The sequence below is a fragment of the Neopelma chrysocephalum genome, unplaced genomic scaffold (genome assembly GCF_003984885.1).
Source record: "Neopelma chrysocephalum unplaced genomic scaffold, ASM398488v2 Primary Assembly neopelma1_97939, whole genome shotgun sequence".
Taxonomy (NCBI): domain Eukaryota; kingdom Metazoa; phylum Chordata; class Aves; order Passeriformes; family Pipridae; genus Neopelma; species Neopelma chrysocephalum.
The window spans coordinates 1-1,311 of NW_020926220.1; the positions used below are offsets into that span (position 1 = coordinate 1).

Genomic DNA, 1,311 nt, shown 5'->3' on the forward strand with positions numbered 1-1,311 from the left:
CCACAAGTGGCAAAATCACCATTTTGTGTCTTTCCTGCAGGTTACTCAGCTGGTGAAGGTCACCATGGACAGCTCACCTTATTTCAAGTTGGTGGGCCCCAATGGTGTGTGCCATCAGATCCCACCAGGCTCATTTTGTACTATAAACATCCTTTTCACCCCTGAGGGGAGCAAGGTGAGTTTGGAGGAACGTTCTCTCTAAAGCCAGGGCGTTTGTTGCACACTGGTTCTAGCCCAGCCCGTGCTGTGAGGTCGGCTCTGGACTGGGGGCAGGCAGCCTGGAGCTGGTCACACCTTGGCACAGCATGGTGCTGCCAGGCCCTGCAGTGGTTAAACACCTTGGCACAGTGTGGTGCTGCCAGTCCCTGCAGCTGGGCCTAGAGGGCTGTGCTTTCCCTCCGTGCCTTTTCCTGAACCTTCACAAGGGAAGAGGCAGATGGAACAGGAGGGAAATGACAGGGAGGGGTGTTGATGTTTAGCCATCTCTAGGTTCAGTGGAAGGGGTTTAATTATGGAAAACACCAGAGGAACAAAAAGATGATCCAGAGAGCTTTATTCTTTCCCATTGGAATGGAGCAAAAATGATGCTTTTTCACATGCTCTGTTCTCCAGCCTTTATTAGTATGAATTAGTAGTCATTTTTGGGGTGGAAGAGGTAAATTCTTGCCCACAAAGGGTCATAGAAAACAGCACTTTTTCTTCTGCCATGAGGATGGCACTCAATGCCCTCAATGCTGTGCCAGTCTCTTTTCCTGCAGGACCATTTCCACGAACTTGTCTGCATCAGTGAAGGGGAAAAGGTCTCTGTGCCAATCCGGGCCATTGGTGCCCACCCAGTCTTGGACTTCCCTGCCCAGCTGGACTTCTCGTCGTGTCCAGTCAACCACAGCACCCAGAAGACTCTGCTGGTTCACAACACCGGGAACCTGGAAGCCTGTTACAGCCTCAGCACTGAGAGGTGAAGCAGCTCATGTGTCTTAGTGCAAAACACCTTTGGGTAATGGCAGAGTTGGGAAAGAGGATCCCAAAGGAACCAGAGCATCCGAGCTGCTGCACTGCAGCCACAGCTGGAAACAGGCAGGACGTGTGGGGGCTGCTGTTGCTTCTGGTGTTTTAAGCAGGATGCAAGCCCTGAGTGTTGTCTCTCCCAGATTTCCTGGGGAGTGCTGGAACACGTCAGTAGTTGGTCTGCACCCTCCTGAGCACCACCACCTTCTGAAATGGCTGCTTCCCACTGTCAGCCAAATAAACTCACTGGGCAGAAGCACCCCTCACCTGAGCTATCCCGAAGCACTAAAGCACTGATTTTTG

At 52.0% G+C, this 1,311-nt stretch overlaps 1 protein-coding gene across 1 annotated transcript; it reads left to right on the forward strand.

Annotated features, from left to right (window-relative positions):
- Positions 1-6: 6 nt before the first annotated feature.
- Positions 7-958, forward strand: LOC113962004 (hydrocephalus-inducing protein-like; the record flags this gene model as incomplete). Its single annotated transcript, XM_027672806.1, has 2 exons — positions 7-175; positions 759-958. Coding segments are annotated over exons 1-2 (311 nt in total), but the record flags the coding sequence as incomplete, so codon positions are not given.
- Between the last annotated feature and the right edge of the window lie 353 nt (positions 959-1,311).